General features: G+C 45.4%; 1 protein-coding gene across 1 annotated transcript in view; it reads right to left on the bottom strand.

The window, feature by feature from the left end:
• LOC144770521 (excitatory amino acid transporter 2-like) overlaps nucleotides 1-21315 on the bottom strand; it is a 712365-nt gene that overhangs the window by 372173 nt on the left and 318877 nt on the right. The window contains exon 5 of the mRNA XM_078655127.1: nucleotides 5704-5830. Within this exon, the coding sequence (XP_078511253.1) occupies nucleotides 5704-5830 (127 nt within the window). The remainder of the gene's footprint in view (nucleotides 1-5703; nucleotides 5831-21315) is intronic.

Below are 21315 nucleotides of genomic sequence, written 5' to 3'. Positions count from 1 at the left end.
CCAACTGGGATGAGGAACTGTGGTTATCATTAACCGAAGCATGCAGCTTTCGGAATATGCGACAGTTCTGGCACTTATTAAAATGGGGTAAATCCCAGGAAGATCGCCCAAGCCCTGCTTCGGTTGGCCAACATCAGTGGGTAAGCTATTTTGAGGAACAATTTAGGAACTATAGTAGTGCCCAGGTCGACATTCCCTGTCTTGCCCTGGTTGTTCCTCTCAAGTTCACGAGTTGTGAAGTTAGACATATCTTGCAATCTATTCCGAGGGGCAAGGCTCCAGGCCCGGATTGCATTCCAGCTGATTTATTTCAGCAGGATCAGGATCTCTGGGTCCCCTACATAGTCCATCTGGCTAATGCTCTAGCCTCTGGTGCTAAGGTCCCCGAGTCCTGGTTTGGGGCAGAAATCCTGCCAATCTACAAGAAAGGCGATCGATCGGTTCCTTCCAACTACCGGCCGATTAGCCTTATAGATGCGGTACAAAAAATCTCAGCCCGCCTTGTTCTTGGCAGGATTCAGGACTGGATTAGCGAGTTCAACATTCTTACACCACTCCAGGCTGGCTTTCGGTCACATGTGAGCACCTTAGACCAGGCTTTTCGGTTCATTCTTCTTTATTGGAAGACTGTCATCCTAGGTAAAGGTATTCTTTATGCAGCCTTTGTGGACTTAAGGTCTGCATTTGACCTTGTCCCAAGGGCAAAGCTGTGGGACTGTTTAGTGAAGCTGGGTATGCCAGCTCCTCTTGTACGCCTCTTGGTGAATCTACACGCCCAAACTTTCGCCCAAGTACGTTGGGGCAAACCAGGGGAGGTAACGGATAGATTTCCAGTCGCTAAAAGTGTAAGGCAAGGGTGTGTTTTAGCTCCTACCATGTTTTCTTTATATATAAATGGGGTTACCAATTATTTTGCTAATCACCCCACTGATGCCCCGTCCCTGGCTGGAATGAAAATCCCGTTGCTCATGTTCGCAGACGACACCCTTTTAATTTCTAAGACCAGACAGGGTCTTCAACAGGCCCTAACAAGGTTTGAACTGTTCTGCTGCGAGCATGAGCTTGAGGTGAATGTGTCAAAAAACTAAATTCATGGGACTTAGAGGTCACTCCCCGATCACAGCTAGGGTTACCATGGGGGGCACATCCCTGGAACAGACTAAACTGTTTACCTACCTTGGAGTTACGTTTAGCGAGACCCTTAGTTGGTCTCAACAGGTTGACCTATTGGCACTAAAGCATGCGCAGATAGGAGGAGCCCTGCTCAAAGAACATAAAAGCTCCTTTCCCGGCCTATGTCCCCATTAATGAAGATTTATGGAACGAAAGTTCTACCCTCTGTCCTGTATGGGGCGGAGCTCTGGGGCTACAGTAACCTTGATACCCTGAAGGCTGCTCAAAATAAATTATTTAGGGTGGCTATTGGTCTCCCACAGTCAACACCGCGGATCCCACTCCTGTACGATCTTGGGTGTCAGCCTGTGGAGGACCTAGCCAGATTGCGACCATTAGCATTCTGGCGCCGCCTCTGGACAACGCCCGAACTTCAGCTCTATGCAAGAGCATGCATTGAGGTTAGGGATCTTCCTGGCTCCTCTAACATAGGTTGGTTTAAAGACTTAAGAACTACCTTGTGTGCTTTGGGGCAAGGTGAACTATGGTTAAACCCCGATACTGCAACCTTCCCCTCCAAAAAGGATTTGAAGTTACAATATTGGGACTGGGTAGTAGATAATAGACATTCGGGATTGACTGTTAGTAACCTCACTGGTACATTTGTTGTTATGAAGGATGTCCCCTGCTTTGAAAAATACTGGGATGCAATAACCAAGCCCCTGGACCGCAAATTATTTCACCAATATAGATGCGGTTCTTTGCCATTAAGGGAGTTTACCAAAACGTGGGGCAAGGGTGGGTCTGGGCACTGTCCCAGGTGCTCAGGACAGGGCGAAAGTGTAAATCACTTTCTTTTTGTCTGCCCGCTGTATATTGCCCCTAGATTAAAGTGGCTAAGCCCAGTTTGTAGAAGCTTGGGAACACGTTCTGCAGCAAATGCTAGTAGGATACTAAAGACAGATCTGTCGCCCGTGTTCGTAACTGGTGTAGCGAAATACTTGGGCTGGGCTTGGATCTTAAGAGCGAGGTTCATCAACTCGACTTAGGTTTTAGCCTAAAACCATAGGCTCTCCATCGACTGTGTGTAAATGTGTATCCACCTATTGTGCCCGAACTACTATGGCTATCTAATTAAGGATTTATTTGTAACCTTTTAAAACAATTTTCAAATGAAGTTTTGTATAAACGATTTAATATGGTCTTAGATTGTTTTAACACTACCTATATTATTTTAACAACAACACATGTATTTTAGCTATTGTAAATTGTGATGCATGTCTTTTATGATGTAATAATCGAATAAAGACTTCTTTGAAAACAAACTTTGAACTAATTCTTTTGAATTTGTGAATCTGGCATTGTATATTCTAGTAAGGTTGCCCTATTAAGAAATAGGAAGCATAAGTGCTTAATTTGAGTTGGTGTTTGCCAGTGCTAGGCACCAGAACTTCTGTACACCATTGCTTATGGCAGTCCACCACACAGAGGTGCTGTTTGTCTAACTTATTAATGCAGTTTATGTTAGGCTTGGGTGCCTGGATTAGTCCAAATTGTCACACCTGTAGGATTGTGATGGTTTGTTGCATTGGTACTAGCGCTGGTTGGGGGAATGGGTGGTGCAAGTTGCAGTGGAGAAGGTCTCTGGCACTTAATAATTTACAAATTAAGCACTAGAAAGCATTCTTAGAGTGACTTATTGCATATGTATATATGATTGTCATGTATGAATTCCACAGAAGCCAAGTGGAAACAGCTACTCATCTACCATAAGAGAGTGCGTAGTGAGGAAGTCTGAGTTTTCAGGCATTAACAGTTTCATATCATAGTACAGAGAGCTAGCTAGAAAGAGATAGTGCTAAGGTATATCAATTTCATATCAAAGTTTTTCTCAGTTCCTGACAAGTTACTTAAGATTAGGGGGGGGTGGAACTTGCAGAGTTTTACTTCACGGAATTCCGTAGACTTACTTACAAATGCTGCAAGCACCACAAGTGGTGCAATGACAGTCCATTATGCTACTTGTGCTGATTTTCAGTGCTAGGTAATGGTCCTAGGCTGTAAAATCCGCACGAACAGCACCATGTAGCGCGCCAGAGGATGCTACATCTTTCTGCAGCTCGAGTATTCGAGCTGCATTTTTCACAACACGAGAGGCAACTGTCTCAGTGTGAGTGATAGTAATCTGCTGTGACTGCCCGCCCTGAGAAATCTCACTGGGAGGAGGTCTAGCACTTGTTTTTTCTTGCTCAAGCTCACCAACTTTACATTGGTGAGCCACGCAGGAAAAACACTCTGCACTGCAGTGATTGGTGGAGTTCTTGCTGCACTCCACACTCCAAGCAGAGAAAAGAGTTGCCAAAACTCCACAAACTCCACCAGAGCAGCGGAGTTTACCGCCAACCCCTACTGCAGATCTTTTTGTCATGCCGAGATCCACTACATCCAGCAAATCCCACTGACCAGCTATAGCAACGGAGCAGAACAGTGGAGTCCTGTGTCTCTATTTCTTTCCTTGTATCATTGCCATGTCCCCATCTTCTACCACTGTCTCTCATATCCTCCCTTTGCATATGGTCTCTGGTGGGGGAGGAAGGGGCTGTTGAGACACAGAAAAGAGCATAAGGTTAGTGCAACCTAACAGGCCAGTATGAATATGGTAAATTGTCTCTTACCTCTCCTCTGCAATATTCACAAACTTATGAAGCATTTCTAGAGAATGCACTTGAAAAAGAAATACTTGACATCCGGTCAGGTTTTGCAAATGGATATCAATGTGTGCTTAGCGACTCCCCTACTTGTTTTAGTGTCAGGGGAGCTATTCTTGGTGCTTCAGTACTATCCCATAGGGATACGTACAGCCAGTGATATATTACTAATGGACAATGCTGGGCTGTCTAATAGTGTGACCCATCGCTTGCTGTGTGCATGAGCCCCGAGAGTCTGGAATGCGAGTTCTTCTTAATAAGACCTAAGGAAATACAGCAACTGGTTTCTGGAAGCAGAAACGATTCAGAGAAATTACAAAGTGGCTAAAGGCCCTTTTAAGGAAAACACCTTCCAAAAGGCAAGGTGCATCTGGATTCAAGACCACCAGGGGAAGTACAAACATTATGAACAGCTATTTGAGAATATGGGCCTCCTCGAGAGCTGTTAAACAGAGAACAAAGTATGAGGAAGGACTTACATTAATAAAAAGACCAGCAAGATCAAAAATGCGATCAACTGTTTAAAATTGACATTTGCTCATGCCCTCGCATGGTCTGTTCTCTCAACACATGAAGAGATGTGGAGGTAATTCTGGGGAATAGTGACAGATACTGGGGGACATAGCTGCTAGATCTTCGTCAAATTGTACTGACAGGGACTTAAACAATTGAGTTTCCTACAGAACACTACAACTATGAAAGGAATACAGAGGAAATGGGGGCCTTACTTTCATCAGTAGATAAGCATATAAGGTTGGTCCTTGCATGTCTATCTTCTGGTGAATGTAAGGCCCCATTCCTTTGTCAGGCCTTTCATAGTTGGGCTGCTCGGTAGGAAATATTGGTACTCATTTTAGACTTATCGAATTTATGTCGGAGATCTCTAGAGGTGGTGTCCAGTCGCACCACTCCTATGGAAATGAAAATCCAATACACATACTGGACTTCAACTTTGTATCCCACTGAAAATGCCCAAAGCAATGCACAGACTTCATCATGCTCACAACGTGCAAAAGCATCTGCCTAAATGATGCACTACCTACCTTTTCCTACCCCCTCACAGACTGATAACCCCCTTCCTATGAATAGAGTTTGTAAACCGAGCCCATTTGCTTTTAGGTCGAATGTGTGCAATTGTACTGCTCAACACACAAGATGATGGACGGAATGTTGCACAATGGCAAAACATTCACCCCCAGTCACAGATCTGGGTTTAATCCATCGTTATTTTGCTCACCTAGCCACCCCAGTTCAGACATGTCCATATGCAAATCAGTCTTGACCCTGTGCTTCATGGGAACAGTCCAGCCCGAACTGCCAAGCCATGTCTTCCCTGGACCAGAATCAAGCATCCTAGGACCGATTTTTGGCTATCAGCCGTCTTCAGCCAGGATAGCTTGACTCCAGTGGCTTCGTGAGCAAGGGACCCACGTCTGGGCATACCCTTCCCACATAGGGTGAACAGCAAAACACACAAGATGATGGACGGAATGTTGCACAACGGCAAAACATTCATCCCCAGTCACAGATCTGGGTTTAATCAATTGTACTGCTCGCCATGATTATAATCCTATTGTTAGTAACTTATAGAACACCAACTCACCCCCAAAAAAATCACATTTAGGTAGCTAAGCACTTGCAAAAGCCATCACATAACTGTAACTGTGTGTGTGGCTTCTCAAATAAGGAGTCACTGTTTTATGTGACTATTGACCACCTGGTTTGTGAAGTACATTTACTCAAAATGCTTTCTGCTAATAAAGAAATAACATTAATGATTGGCAAGATCTTTCCATGAAGATGCCACCATCCAAAGCTAATTTGTCTAGCAACTCATACTGTATAGCCGACCGCATGAAGAATAAATAGATGCAATCCTTACCACATAATCATGTTGACAAGCTTCATTATGATCTCGTTTAAAATATTGAAAAAATCAGCCATTAGTCTTGCCTGTTCTCCCAATTTCCCCATGGAAATTCCGAACGCTATGAAGAACCCAATCAGACCTAAGGGTAAACCAAAACGTGCAAGTGGGTGAGGGGGCAAACATTACTCAGATATCCTGAAAAGAAAACAGTTCAATTAATTTCTTGACATTTAACACGTTCTGCTCATTAATTTGGAATATATCGCACAAGACCTCTGCTCACAGCCTCACACAACATTTGAGTAGAATGTATTGTATACTGTCGCAAACAACACTTGTGTTTCAATTTGAAGATTATACAAGAGAAGCAGTATCAGCTACCTGATTTCTAAAAATCAAATGTTATTGTTTTTTCTAATTGCACTACAACTGCATTGAGCACATCAGAGAAAACTGAAAATATTGGCAGTGCATGACAATATATCACACCCATTGGTAGATCTCCAACACTAAGACAACAGCTCGCTGTGAGAGAAATCTGGGAAACCTGCAATAACATTTTAAACCAAGGTTGTGAAAAAGGGCAGTCTGGGTCTGAGGCAATAATAATAAATAAATCTCCATATCCATTTCCAGCCTAGAACAGATGGCCTTACAGTAATATTACATACTTCAGTAAAATTCATTCACTAAATCCAACAAAATGGCATCAAATGCCAGCATATAAACGTTAAACAGACACATAAGAACATCACAAAAGGAAACTATAAACCATATCAATTCCTAAATTAAGGTGCCTTTCTAGTGGCCTTAGTATCCGCTGAGCAGAACTCCAGGGTTTCCAAGTTAACTAAAATATATAACCTTCAAAAATGCGAATTATTTAAAACTAAATAAAAAATAACATATTATCAATTTAAAACACCAATAAAATTTTAAAAAAGATTATCACATCATATAAACAATTCTGAACAATATGTTAAGAACAATTCCTAAAATGCCAGGGACATGCGACTCTTTGCACGCAGTAACAGCTCAGGGAGGTCCTCACTCGTAACGTTTTCTAATGGCCACCTTTATGTAATTGGCTACCGCAATACAAATATCAAGTGTCCAAGAATTTAAAACCATCAGCATATGTACAGGGACAAATTTTCTTTAATAGAGGGACTAAGAATTTACTCCTTGCCATCTTACATAAGGTGCAGAATAAGTTAAAGTGCAAAGTGCTTTGGTTTATGAGATTGTCACACGGACAAGGTGAGAGATCATCCGCTCAGCCTTTCTGGCGTGGAAATGCCAAAAGAAAACGCACACTACCTAAACGAAATCCAGTTAAATAAAATCTAATCTGCTGGTTAGTTGTAAATGTTAAATAATATTGCAATTGCAAAGGGGCAGGAGACAAGTGCCTAAGGCCCATCTCAGCTTGTTGGAGATGGATGTATGACGTTACAACGCATACTTTTACAACGCCTACCTTTACATCGCAAGTTTTACAACGCATACCTTTACAACGCATAGTGGTTTTAGGCGCTGGATAGTGAATAGTTTAATTTACTATTCCAACTCCAGTCCCCGTGGATAGTAGGGAAGGTGTTGGATAGTACATTAAACCTATTCCCTATCCTAGAGCGCCCCCCAGCGCTATGCGTTGTAATAGTTTGCGTTGTAAAAGTTGCGTCGTAAAGGCACTGCGTGGTAAAAGTTGCGTTGTAAAGGATGTTTACCTTGGAGATCATGCATATGTCCCCTGGAATAAAACGCCTCTTTGATAATGGCTTTAGCGTTCAATGGAATGCTTTCGGGATTATCATAAATGTGCCCAAATTCTATTTCGTAGTATTTACCTTTCAAAAAACAAAGCCATGGTATTTTTAAGGAATTGGCCAAAGTTTTAGAATCTGTGATTATTTCTTGTGAGAACATTAGTTCTTCAGGTAGCCAGATTTTAGCCCTTAGGAGAAGAGGAGTGCAAGATAGGCGATCCTCAATATGTTACTCATGACATAGGCGGTTGGGGGCACTATTAGGCGTCATCAAGAGCCTTTTACTAAATTTGTTCCACTATTTGTAACTGGCGGTTTCTGTGATGTCCCCACACCCCTGCCCCATATGTTGCAATGGAAAGGTATTTGGCTTTGTAAAGGGTAATTATTTCCCTCACAGGCTTATGGCCTAGTTTGCATGCAAAGAGGAATAGCCCTTCCATAGCCTTAGTTGTAGGATTGGCTCCTGCTGTCACAAGTAGGTCCCAGCTTAGCTTATTGTTAAATAAATTCCCCAACTACATAAAATTCTCAACCATTTCTATTCTCTTGTCCCGTGCAACGAAAGTCTTGGTTTTTGTACTCTTTGGGCCGCATACCATAAAATATGATTTAATAAAATGTACTTTTAAATAAAGGGATGACATAAAATTAATTAAAGTATCAAGGGAACTCTGAAGGCTATTCGCTGTAGTGGCCATTAACACTGTATCGTCAGCATAAGATAGTAAGGGGACAAATTTACTGCCAACTTTAGGAAAATCAAGTTTCCTTTTTAACAGAGAGGCCTCCAAACAATTTGTATATATTATAAACAGAAAAGGGGCTAGGATGCACCCTTGACGGACACCCTCTGTTGAAGCTATTGGGTCCATATTTTCCCCTTAAGTGATGTATCTTATGGAGACTGAAGTATCAAAGTGTAACAAATGAGTGACACCAGTGGTTCTCCCACACCCAAACTTTCCAGCATATCCCACAATTTTTCCCGGTTAACAGTGTCGTAGGCACTGGACAAATCCATGAAGGCCAGGTGGATCGAGCCCTTCCTGGCCTTCACGTATTTTTTAATAATTAATGACAGATTTAGGCATTGCTCAGTCGTGCCTCGCCTTCTCCTAAAACCATATTGGGTTTTAGATATCACTTCTGTGATAGTTGCCCAATTCTCCAAAGGGGTGGGGAGAACTCTACCCAGTACCTTAGCTGTGGCGTCAATAGGCGAGATTGGCCTATTACAAGTTAGGTCACTTCTATTGCCCTTTTTAAAAACGGGAACTATTGCGTCCTTCCAGGATGAAGGCCTTGGACCAATGATTACTGCCTTAAATACATCCGTCAACATGGGTGCCCACAAGTTTGGATTGTTTTTAAAAAGTCAAGGGGCACCCCATCAGGACCTGGTGCTTTCAGACGGGTCCCCTGGACTAACGCCTCCTCAACATCAGTTACTGTAATAGATAGACTGAGTTGTGTAGCTGCAAGCAAATCTATGGGCAAATCCCTTGCAATCTCCTCCAGCCTTTCTAGTTTGGGGGTTAAAAGTGACAGTAAAGTGGGCAACCCAAGCACCTCCCAGAATCAATGAATTCATCTTCTTCAGTAAATAATGGGAGATTAATAATTTCCCAAAATGTTTTCATGTCTCTTAGGGCTCTTGCTCTCTCTAGACCTTCCCATGCTAAACTTCTCAGTTATGGTTTCCTACTCTAGATTATGGTTTTATATTTTATGGGGAATGGCATAAAGCGCCCTTTTCAAATCCTTATGGGCCCTATAACAATTGAAGTTAAACCACCGGGTCTCCTCTCCTGGGATTCCCCATGCTTCAGACGCCTCGTCAGCCTCTTGGCTACCTCCGAGCAAAGTGACCCGAACAATATCCTCGGGGGAAAAGTCTGACTGTAAACACCCCATTATTAAAGGGGAGCTGGCTATGATGATGTCTCTCTCAAATTTGAAGGGATCAGTCTTACCCCATTTGGTCTGACTCCCTTATTCCAGTGGTAATAGATCGGGGGATCATTGCCCTCCCCCACCTGGGTATTCAGATTGAGGGAGATAATAAGGGGGTTATGATCACTCACACAATGAGGTTCCATCATAAAATCATGAACAAGCCTGGAGTAATTTCTAGATATTAACATAAAATCAATGGAACTAGCCCTGCCACAGCCGACATAAGTGGGCCACTGCAGTGAGAGATCACTCGCCCAACAATTTATAGGGCCTAAATCATTCCCTATTAGAACAGAATTTAAGGCTTCTCCCTTGGATGAATGAACAAAATGGGCTGGGGCTGTCCCTTTGTGTCTTCCAACCCACACACACATTGAAAGCTATGCTTACAGATTGTACAATTAAAATCCCCTACCCAGAGGATGCATAATGGCTGCCAATTCCCAGTGATTTGTGTGATCTCATTATGTAGGGTCTCAATAGCGTTACAATTATTTGCATCAAAGATGTTATGGTAACTATTCACCAGGAGTATTCTGACCTTGGTTAGATTAAGGATCATGTTTAGATGATACCAGGGTGATGTGCTTATGCTAATAACTTTTATAGATCCATATTTTACTGATATGAAGACAGCAATCCCACCCTTGGTCCTCCCAGCAACAGAAGGTAATGCAGGAACACAAAAAGAGCAATAGCCATCCAGGGATATATCATCTCTAGACCAGGTTTCCTGGAGGCAAATAAGATTAAAGCCTCTGATATACCCTAGCCAATCCTCGTTCATTATCTTAGAACGGAATCCAGCAATATTCCACAAAATAATGTTAAAACAGGTAATAGGATTTCTCTGGGTTTCTATACACCTGACTCTATTAGTGGGGGCAAGGGGTAAGGGACATCCTAAAGGTGTAAGCCCTGTGTCTACAGGATCTACATTGTCAGTGACACTCCCTAGGTTGTTACATGCCTGTGCCGCGCCCCCCTCCTCAACTACTTCTCTGGGACAGGCTAGCAGTCAATCAATATCATAAGGCCTTCAACATATGTGCACTATGCAAAAATTGGAAAACAAAAGCAAATCTTTAAAAATGTAAGTGTAAAATTAAGAAACAAATTGCAAAAATACAGCAAAAAGTTAATCTCAAAAACAAGAATTAGCAAGGAGCAACTTTATTTATTTATTTCGAACACTTTGTATAGCGCTTGGCTCACTCACAGAGGAGTATCTCGCGCTGCGCGGCTCTTGACAAGGGTAGACATTCTAAAACAACCAAGTCTTTAACCTCTTATTAAAGGTAGTGAAATCTGGGCAGGAACAAAGATGCTCCATATTTTAAGATATGGATGGGTGGGGTCACCAGAAGCACCTTATCCAAAAACCTTAGACATCTCGGAGGCAGGTAAAGATTGAGTTGTGTGGACAGACAGACTAAGAAGGCATTGTGGGAGGCCATGTGTGTCAGGCAAAATAGTTTAAATTTGACATTCTTACTAAAAGGCAATCACTGAAGCTTCCTAAGAATCAGGGACGATGGTGCGCAAGAGGGAAAATTGCAAATCAGCCATGCAGCAGTATTCTGGACCACCTCCAGCTTAGACAACAAGGTGCCATTTACTGATAGCAGCAGAGTGTGCCCGTAGTCCAGGCGACTGATAATGAGAGCTTAGACAAGAGTTTTCCTGGCAATCTCTGAAAGCCATGGGAAGGCATTTTTTAAGAGCCTCAAGGTGGCAAAACAGGTGCCACATGTGGCAATAACTTGGTCCTTCATGGATAGTGATTGCTCTAGCTTCAAGATTGTTCACTACCTGCTTAGGTGCAGGGGCTGGACCATATTCTGGGTCTTCCAGTCAGCTGTCTAAAGCTCTTTGGCTTTACCAAATAGGATGATCTCTGTTTTATCACGGTTTAATTAGAGACAGTTGTTATTTATCAAAAAGGAAATTTCCCTCATGCAATTTGCCTTTCACCATGTCTGGGTCAGGGCCGGAGTAGGTGAGAAGTTGAGTATCATCTGCGCATGACACAATCTCCCACTTTTTTGCACGAAATGCAAACTGATTGCATATGATATTTTATTGCGAAATTTGCACATAATATAAAATTGATAGCACTTGGAACATTTTTGCGATTTTGCACGAAATACAACGTGTCTATGTCGCATATAAAGTTACTCATGCTGCTTAGTAAATATTTGAGAGTTTAATGTGGGCAGTTAATAATAGTTTTGTATTTTAATAGGATGCTTATATGGTTGTTTTTGACAAACCGAATAAAGCTTTTGAAACGAAAACGACACAATCTCCCAACCAGCATGCTTTCACTATTTGGGCTAGCGGCGCTACACTGATGTTAAACAGAGTTGGGCTCAGGCACCACCCCTGGGGCACTCCCTTGTTCACTTGCATCAGTCATGACTTCAAAAGGTCCAAGCAGACTTGTTTCATTCAATAAGCAAGGAAGTCCCTGAGTCGATGTAGATCCCTACCAAGAAGCCCAGCCTCGTGTAGTATGCGGATTGGGATGAAGTGGGAGACCATGTCAAAGGCTGCCAACAGATCCATAAATACCAACATGACAGGGGCTCCAACATCTAGAGAGAGCCTGATGCTATCAACATCAGCTAGCAATGCAGTGTCAGTGCTGTATCGCTCTCTAAGACCTAATAGCACAGGATCCAAGATGTGGTGTTCTTCAAGAAAGGTTGGACTGGCAGACTGAAGATCTCGTGGCAGTTAGGAGGCCTCACACACAAACAGGGAAACGATCCAAGATACCAATGCAAATGAATCCAGTTAAAAAAGGCCACCGGAGAGGCCAGAGACTATGTAGATGCAAGGAAAAGATGCTACAAGCGGCTCACAGTGGACAAGTTGTGGATACATTTAAGCTGACCATGAGACAAATTCAGGCTAAGCATAGAGATAGTCGTTAGATGAGGGATCAACAGTAGCAAGATGGCCAATAGGGAACAGATAGAAGACAAGGGAGTGAGCAGTTTGGTATAGAGTTTTCCAAGACGGTATGGAAGTGGGGAGCCTGGCTACTTACTGGTTATCTTTATTATCCTCATTACAATCATTACAGAGGCATGGACAAGCTCGAGATTCAAAATAAGTAGATAATCACCCGAAATGATCAGACGAGCTGAAAGGGAAAGACACGAGTTTGCACAGGCTGCTGCAGCTCGAGGAGATCGCAGAGTCCCCGCCTGGACCCCAGAGCCTGCAGCGGTGCCCGGCGCTGCCCTCCCCGACCCGCTGATTGGACTAGCGCAGTAGGACAAGGAGCTGTGGTAGCGCTCTAGTGTTCCGCTGCCGGAACAGGAAGAGGGGGACAGGAAGCGGAAGGCGGCCATCTTGAGATCGGCGCCGACCGCGTAGGAGTTAAGAGCACTTCTCCCGGCGCTCCGGAGAATAAAGAATAGTTATCCAGAATTACAGAGTCTGCGTGGTCATTCCACTTCATTACAATGGCGACGAGTGTCGGATTTTAGACCCCACGCACAGCACATGACGAGTGCAGTCTCGTGGGTCTTGAAAAAAAAAAATGAAAAAAAAAATTACTCTCATCCGGAGCGTGGCAGAGGAGCAAGGGGGCCTCAGGGAAACGGAAACGGCCGAAAAACCAGCCAGAGCGGCGACCAATAAGCGGTAGGGTGTCTGCATGCGAAAAAAAAGGGGAAAGATTCGACCCACAAAGCTGTGTTGCACCCGAGGCGCCTAGACACCATAATACCACACTGTGGTGCATAACCTTCCTGACCAGTGCGACAGAGGGTCCGGCAACCTGGCGGAGCAGCGGTTGGGCAGAGAGGTGCAAAGCTCGACGAACCCAACCGGAAGGGAGAGCCTACAGGGCACGCCAAGCTCCTCGGTGGGAGACAAGGGAAGTGACAGCGGCAGTGATCACAGTGTAGGTGATACTACTGTACAGCACACACCGGGGAGTCCGCCTGGTCGAACGAGCCCTGATCCAGCGAACCGGAGAGGCGCAGCCAAGATGGCGGTCCACTCATCTTCTCTCACCTAATTGGTGCCATTCCTGACCAAATGCGGAGAACCGGATATGAAGTGGGAGGACTGGAAAAGGTACTTCTTAAACTATCTCGAGGCCCTGGAAGAGGAGGGAGACACGCCATTCATGAGCAAGCGACGGAAAAAAATACTGTTACACAACTTGGGCCCGGAAGGGATCAGAGTTTATGATACCATAGTTAAAGCCGAGAGAGGTGCCACGGACACAGATGTCTTCAGTCACGCCCTCGCGGACCTCGACGCACACTACAGGCCGGTCGGGTGCGTCGCGATAGACAGATTCAATTTTTTTCAAAGAAAGCAAAAGAATGGAGAGACGGGGGATGAGTATGTCGTCGCATTACAGAAATTGGCCCTTACATGTAAGTTTGGCACGCTGCATGACGACTTAATTAGGGACCAAATCATCATGCACACATCCAGTTCCCACATCCAGGAGAAACTATGGGTGAATGGAGACGCTCCCCTCAAAGAAATATGGGCGATGGTCAAGAAGGCAGAATTGTCGAGACGTTGTGCGCAAGCGGCCAAGAAAGAAGCAGGCGGGACCCAATCAGTATGCAAGATTATGACGCTGTCAAGGGATGAACGGCCAAGACAGAGAGACCAGCAAAGAAACCAAGACAGACGACGACCAAACAACAACAGCAACACCCAAATGGACAACAGGACGAATAAAGGTGGCAAGCCGAGCTGTTACAGATGTGGCAGTACTTCGCATCTGGGAAATGACAAGGTGTGCCCAGCATTCAGAGCAAAATGTTCATACTGCAGTGTGTTCGGTCACTACGAGAAGGTATGTCGCCGGAAACCTAAAGGAGCAATGGTTAGATATGTAGACCAAGAACAAGGTGATGATGCAGACGACCAAGAAGACGCGGATGACCAAGTAGAGTTCCTGTATATCGACGCCCAGGTGTTGGAAACGGAAGGAGAGGGAATGGACAAACCCAGACTGAATATGCATATCGGCGGGATACCATTGGAAATGATAGCAGACAGTGGGGCACCCATCTCCATCATACAACGACAAGTATGGGAAGAAAAGTTTGCATCCAAGATCGAGGAAACACTGCATCCTATGGATTTGAGGCCGGTCACATACACGGGACAGAGAATTCCCATGTTGGGATATTGCCCCCTCTTATTCGAGTTCAGAGGTCGCCACGCCAACTGCAAGTTATACATAGCTGAGAAAGGCTCCTCAGTTTTAAGCTGGAAAGACCAAGGAGCACTAGGGATACAACTCAACCCAGGGGGCATTGAAAAGATATTGCTTATGGATATGGAAGCGAAAGACGAAGTGGAGTCATGGCGAAGAGCGTACCCCAAAGTATTTAATGGTCAAATAGGGGAATTGGTGAAATACAAACACCTCATAAAGCTGAAAGAAGGAGCAAAACCAGTGGTACATAAGGTAAGGAACATCCCGTTCCGCAGCAGGGAAGCAGTACAACTGGAGTTGGACAGGCTGGAAAGGGAAGGAGTGATCAGAGCCATAGAGAGTGCTGAATGGCTTTCACCTCTGGTAGTAGCTCAGAAGCCAAATGGCAAGGTGAGGCTGTGTGTCGACTTAAGGGAACTGAACAAAAACATTGTGATCGACAAATTTCCCTTGCCCCGAATCAATGAGATGCTAGCCAAGACTAAGGACATCAAATGGTTCTCCACCGGGGATTTGTCGTCTGCCTACCACCAGGTACGACTGCATTCTTCGTGCTGCCATCTCACGTCTTTCATCACGCCCTTCGGCTGTTACGAATTTGTGAGAATGCCATTCGGACTAGCATCTGCAGCGGCGGTCTTCCAGAAGCTAATGCACAAGTTGCTGAAGAATGTGGAGGATGTGCAGTTTTTTCAAGACAACATCCTGGTGATGGGGAAGACAAAACAGGACCACAATGAGAAGCTCCACAAAGTGTTGAAGACACTCCAGGAGAACGGTTTGACGGCAGAATGGACCAAATGCAAGCTCGGGGTGCAATCTGTCACGTACCTGGGCCACGAAGTGAGCGAAAACGGGATCAAGCCAAAAAGTGCGAATATGAAGGCCATTCAGGATGCCCCCACGCCCAGCAAGAAAGAAGACGTTCGGTCATTTCTGGGAATGGCCGAGTACTACAGTAAATTTGTCCCCCATTTTGCTACGAAAACGCATCTCCTACGCCAGCTCCTGAAGGAGAAGAACAAATTTGTGTGGAGCCAGGAAGAACAGACGGAGTTTGAGGCCCTAAAGCAAGAACTGAGTACCGCCATTCCCCTGAAAGGATTCGACCCGGGAGCGGAGTCCATCCTTACTACAGATGCCAGTGACCGGGGCCTAGGGGCAGTCCTAATGCAGAAGTCGGAAAATGGAGAAACTGCGACGGTCAGCTTCGCCTCGAGATCTCTCGCGTCCAACGAGGAGAAGTACAGCGTCATAGAGAAGGAGATGCTGGCTGTGGTATGGGCGATGGAAAGATTCAGGCAGTACTTATGGGGAGCGAAGTTCTTAGTAAGAACGGACCACAAGCCCTTGGTCCGAGTACTGACGTCAAGCGGTCATGCTCACGCGACCCCTAGAATTGCCAAGATGACTCTTAGACTGCTGGATTTTGTGTACGAGGTGGAACACATTCCGGGTCCGCAGAATAAAGTGGCGGACTTCCTGAGCAGAGCTGCAGCGAAGGAAGAAACGGATGGCAGTGAGAAACAAATGTGGGACGAGTACGTGGTAGCCACTATCCAGGATACTGAAGAGGTAATCAGTGCCCAAGAGTGGGAAGAAGCATACAAGGAAGACGCCGACCTCGAGGACATCAAAGGATACGTAGTCCACGGATGGCCTGAAAAACGACACCTCAAGGAGGAACTGAGAAAGTACTGGGAAGTAAGGGATGAACTATCGCTTGCGGAGAACCCTACATTCCTACTTAGAGGCGACAAAGTGATCCCTCCACAAGGCATAATGGAGCACCTAATGAACCTACTGCACGAAGGACACCAAGGCATCACCAAGACCAAAGCTCGTGCCAGACAAGCGTACTGGTGGCCAGCCATTGACGCGCAGATAGAACGACATGTGCGGCAATGTGAGTCATGTGCCAAGGTGGATAAATCACAGAGCATGTTAAGGCCCCCGTTAGGAAAATTTCCGGTTCCGGAGGGACCATGGGAAATGGTTTCAGTGGACATTATGGGCCCCGTCCTCAACAAAGAAGGGACACAGAAGAATGTAGTGGTTCTCATTGACAAATATTCCAAGTGGCCAGAGGTGGAGATTATGGAGAATGTGGACACTGATGCGGTGGTGCGATTCTTACATACCACATTTGTCAGGGAAGGCATTCCGAGAATTATCACGTGTGATAATGGACCGCAGTTCACATCAGCGAAGTGGATGGCCTTCACGACAAGGAACGGCATAGAAGTTAAACATACGCCCATCTACCATCCTGCCGGTAACGGTCAAGTGGAACGGTTCAACCGGGTGATCATGGGCACCATTCAAGCGGCCATCAATGACGGAATGGACTGGGAGAAGGAATTGGAAAAGATGATCTGGGCCTATCGTATCACTCCAGGCAGCACGGGATACAGCCCATTCAAGGTGTTGAGAGGAAGAGAAGCTTTTACGAAGGACAACACGGCATGGAGGAAATTAGTTGTGCAAAGCAAATGGTCACTGGCCGTGGTCAGAAGGAATCTGGAGAGAGCACAAGAAGTATACACGAAGCACTTCAACAAGAGACACAACGTGCAAGGAGTAGAATTAGAAAAGGGAGACTGGGTAAGAGTGAAATTGGCCATCCTAAAGAAGAAAGGGAAAAGTAAATTTTCACCTCCCTTGCAAGTGCTGGAGCCATATACCCGGTCCGCCCTGCTCAGCGACGGAAAGGTGTGGTCACAGGACCGCATGGCCAAATGCAGCAAGATATTAAGGTGGGGCAATGAGGAGGAAGAAGGTACAGAGCAAGTAGGAGCAGAAGGAGAGAGAGAATGTAGCGGATGGAGAAATGAGAATGTAGAAGAAGGAGTGCAGCAAGTGGAAGACAGAGAAGGAGAAGGTGAGACGAGAGAAGGAACTAGGAGCGGGGACAAGAAAGAAAGCAGTGAGGAGGTGATGGACAGAGCAAGTGATAAGGTAGGGAAAAGTCCAGGCAGAGAAGAACCGGGAGAAGAAGGTAATGGTGAAGTGGTGAGAACCAGAGTCGGCAGAATGGTGAAAGTACCTGAGAGGTTCAAGGACTATGATATGAACTGGAAGTAAGGACTATAATTTGTAAATATTGTTGATTGCATAAAGGGGGAGATATGTGGTAGCGCTCTAGTGTTCCGCTGCCGGAACAGGAAGAGGGGGACAGGAAGCGGAAGGCGGCCATCTTGAGATCGGCGCCGACCGCGTAGGAGTTAAGAGCACTTCTCCCGGTGCTCCGGAGAATAAAGAATAGTTATCCAGAATTACAGAGTCTGCGTGGTCATTCCACTTCATTACAGGAGCGAGCGCCCCGCTCACCGGCAGGTAAATCAGAGGGAAGGAAATGGGGAGAAGGGCTCTATGACGGGACACAGGCTTTCCTCCCGACCTTGCCGGCTGTCTATTGCGGTCCAGGCCGAGCGCGAGCAAGTTTTTAACCGCCAGTACGGACACCAGGTAGATGAGCCCCTGGTCTGAGCAACGATAAGTCTGGCGAGGGTTCTCTGAGCTGTCAGCCATTTGCGACGCTGGACCTCTGTGAGTCAACGCAGCAATACCACTTCCTTGCTTACCAGAAGCTTGAAAGATGATAGTTCTTTTCTGCTGGGCTGAAAACTGAAAACAAGGAGGTTACTGATAAGCAAACTGTCTTATTGCCTAAAAAAGTGCTCCGAAATTGCTTCTTTTAATTACTCTCGGAGTGCTAGGCTAAAGCACGGCGACAGCTAAGTTTCACTTTCGTTTTTCATCTGCGTTTCTTTACTGGATCCGCCTGATTGCAAAAAGTTTTGAGAAGCAACAATCGGAGACTAGCTGTCGCAGATGGGCGTCACCAGTTTAGCATTATTAACAGCCTTGCGTACGAAGTGCCCAGTGAGGGTGTTTTACAAAATTAGAACTTTTACCGCACGGACTGTTCCAGCACACAGAAAGGACATGGCTGCTGAGATTTAATGAGACGGGCGTTGCTGGAGACATTGGAAGACATTTACTCCGGGAACCACTACAAATTGGGGTTCAGGGTGTGGTGGAGGAATGGGGGTAAAGACAAGAAGCTGAGGCTGACCCTCGATTTGTACATTCATTAAAAACAAAAATCTGTCGCAAAGAAATTGAAAACATGACAGTAAATCTGTTTCATCTTAAGCGGCCCCAAAGAGGCTATATATAAAATATCTCACAGGCATCCTAATATTTCACAGTGAGCTATGAACCGGCACCCAGGAGCTGCATCCAAACGGCAAGTCATCAGTTTAGATCGTTATTGGCTTTTCCTAGTCTGTTGTTTTCCGTTTGTAAATAAGGGTTTATGGATAGTAACAAAGTCTTGCTAGTACAGACAAACCCAATCTATGCTACATTTTTAAATCCTGACTTTGTGTTTTTCACGATCACGCAACCTAACATATAATGTCTACAAGTATGGACGATGAGTGACTCCTACACCTTATAACCCTCAGTGTCTTTATGTAACAGTTCCTGTACATTGTTTTGAACATTTATCGGATCTATTGTTAACTGCTGTGTAGCAGGTAGTGCCAGCTGCATCATTTAGGCCTTTTATAGCTGCGCAGCAAGTAGTGCCAACTGCATCGTTTAGGCCTTTTACAGCTGCGCAGCAAGTAGTGCCAGCTGCACCGTTTGGGCCTTTTACAGCTACGCAGCAAGTAGAGCCAGTTGCACCATCTAGGCCTTCGACAGCTACGCAGCAAGTAGTGCCAGCTGCACCGTTTAGGCCTTTTACAGCTGCGCAGCAAGTAGTGCCAGCTGCACCATTTAGGCCCTTTACAGCTGCGCAGCAAGTAGTGCCAGCTGCTCCATTTAGGCCTTTTACAGCTGTGCAGCAAGTAGTGCCAGCTGCACCGTTTAGGACACTTTATCCGTGGGACATTTCTGATTGAGTTAGGACTCTCGCTGCATTGGCAGCAACTTTGACATTATGGTTTCAGGGCATTTGAGTCCCCCTCTGAGCTGGCCAGTTGGCCAGGGAGACTGTGAGGTTTGAACAGAGCCAGGCCCTTCTTAAGTATATGTGGTGCTAGGAAATGCTTTTCATGTTGTATGATTTACTCACCCTGTTCTGAGCACCTCTAAAGGTGGCCTTATGATGACGAGGCTGTCGTGAATATTTTGATTTTGCTAGTCAGATTTTGTTCCACCCTGTGCTCTTTGCCCCTAATGCTAGTGATTCTCAGGAGTTTAGGGTCCATTAGTAGTCTGTTGAGATTATGGGCGTACAATGCGGTTGGTGCCAAATGTGCTTCCTGTCTACAAACGATCCCAAAGCAGTTATGCTTTCTATCGCTACCCCTATTCACGTAGACTGGCCTGACCACCTCCTCAACCCATTCTCTATTCACCTAGCACACTCTATAACTCTTGGCCAACCTAAGAGGGCTACCTCCTGGATTCGTGACACTAAAAATATTTACACCGTTTCCCTCTGTGAGTCAGCTTTGCTGTCACTTCCAAGGCTAGACCCGAACCTAGATGTTGATGATCTCACCTCCCAATGCCTCTCAGTCCTTGCAGTCGAAATTAATAACGTCGCTCCTCTCCAAAGCAAAAAGAAAAGGCCCATTCTCTCAGCACCTTGGTTCAACAAATCCCTCTATGAAGAAAGGAAGCACCTAAGACGCCTGGAGAAATAATGGAGGCAAGCGCCCTCCACCGATAATTTGGCCATGCTTCCTTCAGCAAGATCCAAGTACCACAAGCACATCTTCCTTGGGAAAGCATCACACTTCAGAACCCTCCTTGACTCAGCCAAAAATAGACCCAAAAAACTATTTGATCTCCTCAAGAATACTAACTGCTCTCCCCCAACCTCCAAGTTGGAGGATTCTACAAAGAAACCTGCGGATTTTGCTGTATTCTTTGACGAAAAAGTGAAATCACTTGTGGATCAGGTCACTGATCCTACCCCCCAGAGGAGCGTAAATCACTAACCATTTGGCAGAACTTCGACCCCATCTCTGAAGATGTCCTCCTCAAGTGCATCTTCAAAACAAAGCCCTCCAACCATTCTCTTGACCCCATCCCTAGTGCCATTGCCTTCTATACCCATTCTCTTCCCTATCGGACCACTCTGGTCAACCTCTCCCTCTGTTAAGGCTCCCTTCCTGTTCCCGTCAAAACTGGGCAGGTCACCCCTCTGCTTAAACAAGCATTAGAAATGCAATCAGGCTCGGATTTATTTGAGTTTGAGCTAATGGCATTGTAAATGCCAATGTATTGTTGCTATGTGTTATGGAGTGTGTTCATGTGGTGTGTACTGCCAGTGATCTCCTTGTGAGTGTGAGAATATTGCACCGTTACTGCCTGTGATGTCCTTCTTGTGAGTGTGAGAAGCTTGCACCTCTGCTGCCTGTGGTCTCCTTGTGAGTGTAAGAAGATTGCACTGCTGCTGCCTGTGATGTCGTTCTTGTGAGTGTGAGAAGCTTGCACCGCTGCTGCTTGTGATGTCCTTCTTGTGAGTGGGAGAAGCTTGCACCTCAGCTGCCTGTGGTCTCCTTGTGAGTGTAAGAAGCTTGCACAGCTGCTGCCTGTGATGTCCTTCGTGTGAGTGTGAGAAGCTTGCACCGCTGCTGCCTGTGAGTATGAGAAGATTGCATTGTGCATCTCTGTGCTGTGCCTGTTCTTTGTAAGGGACTCTTGCTCTGTTGCTGCTGATGCCTT

The sequence above is a fragment of the Lissotriton helveticus genome, chromosome 7, assembly GCF_964261635.1.
Source record: "Lissotriton helveticus chromosome 7, aLisHel1.1, whole genome shotgun sequence".
Classification (NCBI taxonomy): Eukaryota; Metazoa; Chordata; class Amphibia; order Caudata; family Salamandridae; genus Lissotriton; species Lissotriton helveticus.
The sequence above is the reverse complement of the archived record's forward strand: the minus strand, read 5'-3'. Positions and strand labels throughout refer to the sequence as shown.